Here is a 987-nt window from a genome sequence, read left to right as displayed (position 1 = left end):
GGGGGAAGTGTTCACATCTGTAAGTAGGCCATACGATCAGTGGATTTGAAAAGGTCCTGAACAAGAAAATATTCCTGAGAGGGAAGTTTAGCAGGACCTCTCTCTTGTTTTGTAGAGATTATAATTTTCCCTTTGACTATCCAATTGCACGCTGTCTTCTGAACAAAAAAGAGATATCCCAGCTAACACCCTCAACGTTCAAAAATGGCTCATGATTTTGGGGTATTTGGGTACCTAGATGGATGCTGTGAAAGGGCCTGCCTAGTTCTCAGAAACAAATCTCAGTACTTTTTGATAAGCAGATTCCTTCTATGGTGTTAAAATAGTTACCAAAATCATCAGTCACCTTTGAAAATTAAAATGTGAAATTTGTGCAGAAAGAGTGCATATTAAATTCTCCTACAGAACCTTGAAGACAAGGTTACATGGCAGTTTGAGCGAGTTACAATATTTTGTCCTGCACTTCGTAAGCATGATGATAAATAGTTTCTGCTGAGAACAGAGCTGGTGAACTTACTGCACAAGGCTTTTGTAGGATTTACTTGCTGCCCAGCAAGTAGCTGCTGGAGCTTCTTGATGTCTACACGTGCCTCAGCCATGGTTTCTGGATCTCGGTCCTGAGTAGAATTTTGAGAATCACCATCCGATACTGAAATGGTACAAAAAAGAAGAACCCCTATATTCATGACTAATACAGGAAACAGACTAAGAACAGTCTCAGTGCTAGTTGGCAAATATTTGTTTATATTTAAGCGGATTCTCCTTTCCAGAATTGCTGATTTTTCTGGAAAAAAATCTCACGTCTCCTACAAAAGTCAGAAGTATCATCTTTGGAAAAAAGTTTCCTTTGGATTGCTTTCTTTCTTTTCAATGATTCATTACTCTATTAAAATTCAAGCACATGAAAAGAATGAGAAATAACATAGTTTGTTTGAAACATTCTAATGATTGATTACATATATGAAGAGTTACTTTCTCCAGGTATTA

The 987-nt window shown here is 37.4% G+C and overlaps 1 protein-coding gene across 1 annotated transcript in view; it reads right to left on the bottom strand.

Moving 5' to 3' along the window:
* LOC102386730 (checkpoint protein HUS1-like) overlaps positions 1-987 on the bottom strand; it is an 11,446-nt gene that overhangs the window by 1,993 nt on the left and 8,466 nt on the right. Inside the window, exon 8 of the mRNA XM_014517020.2 lies at positions 518-649. Within this exon, the coding sequence (XP_014372506.2) occupies positions 518-649 (132 nt within the window). The remainder of the gene's footprint in view (positions 1-517; positions 650-987) is intronic.

The sequence above is a fragment of the Alligator sinensis genome, unplaced genomic scaffold (genome assembly GCF_000455745.1).
Source record: "Alligator sinensis unplaced genomic scaffold, ASM45574v1 scaffold444_1, whole genome shotgun sequence".
Taxonomy (NCBI): Eukaryota; Metazoa; Chordata; order Crocodylia; family Alligatoridae; genus Alligator; species Alligator sinensis.
This window is presented reverse-complemented; position numbering and strand designations above follow the sequence as displayed.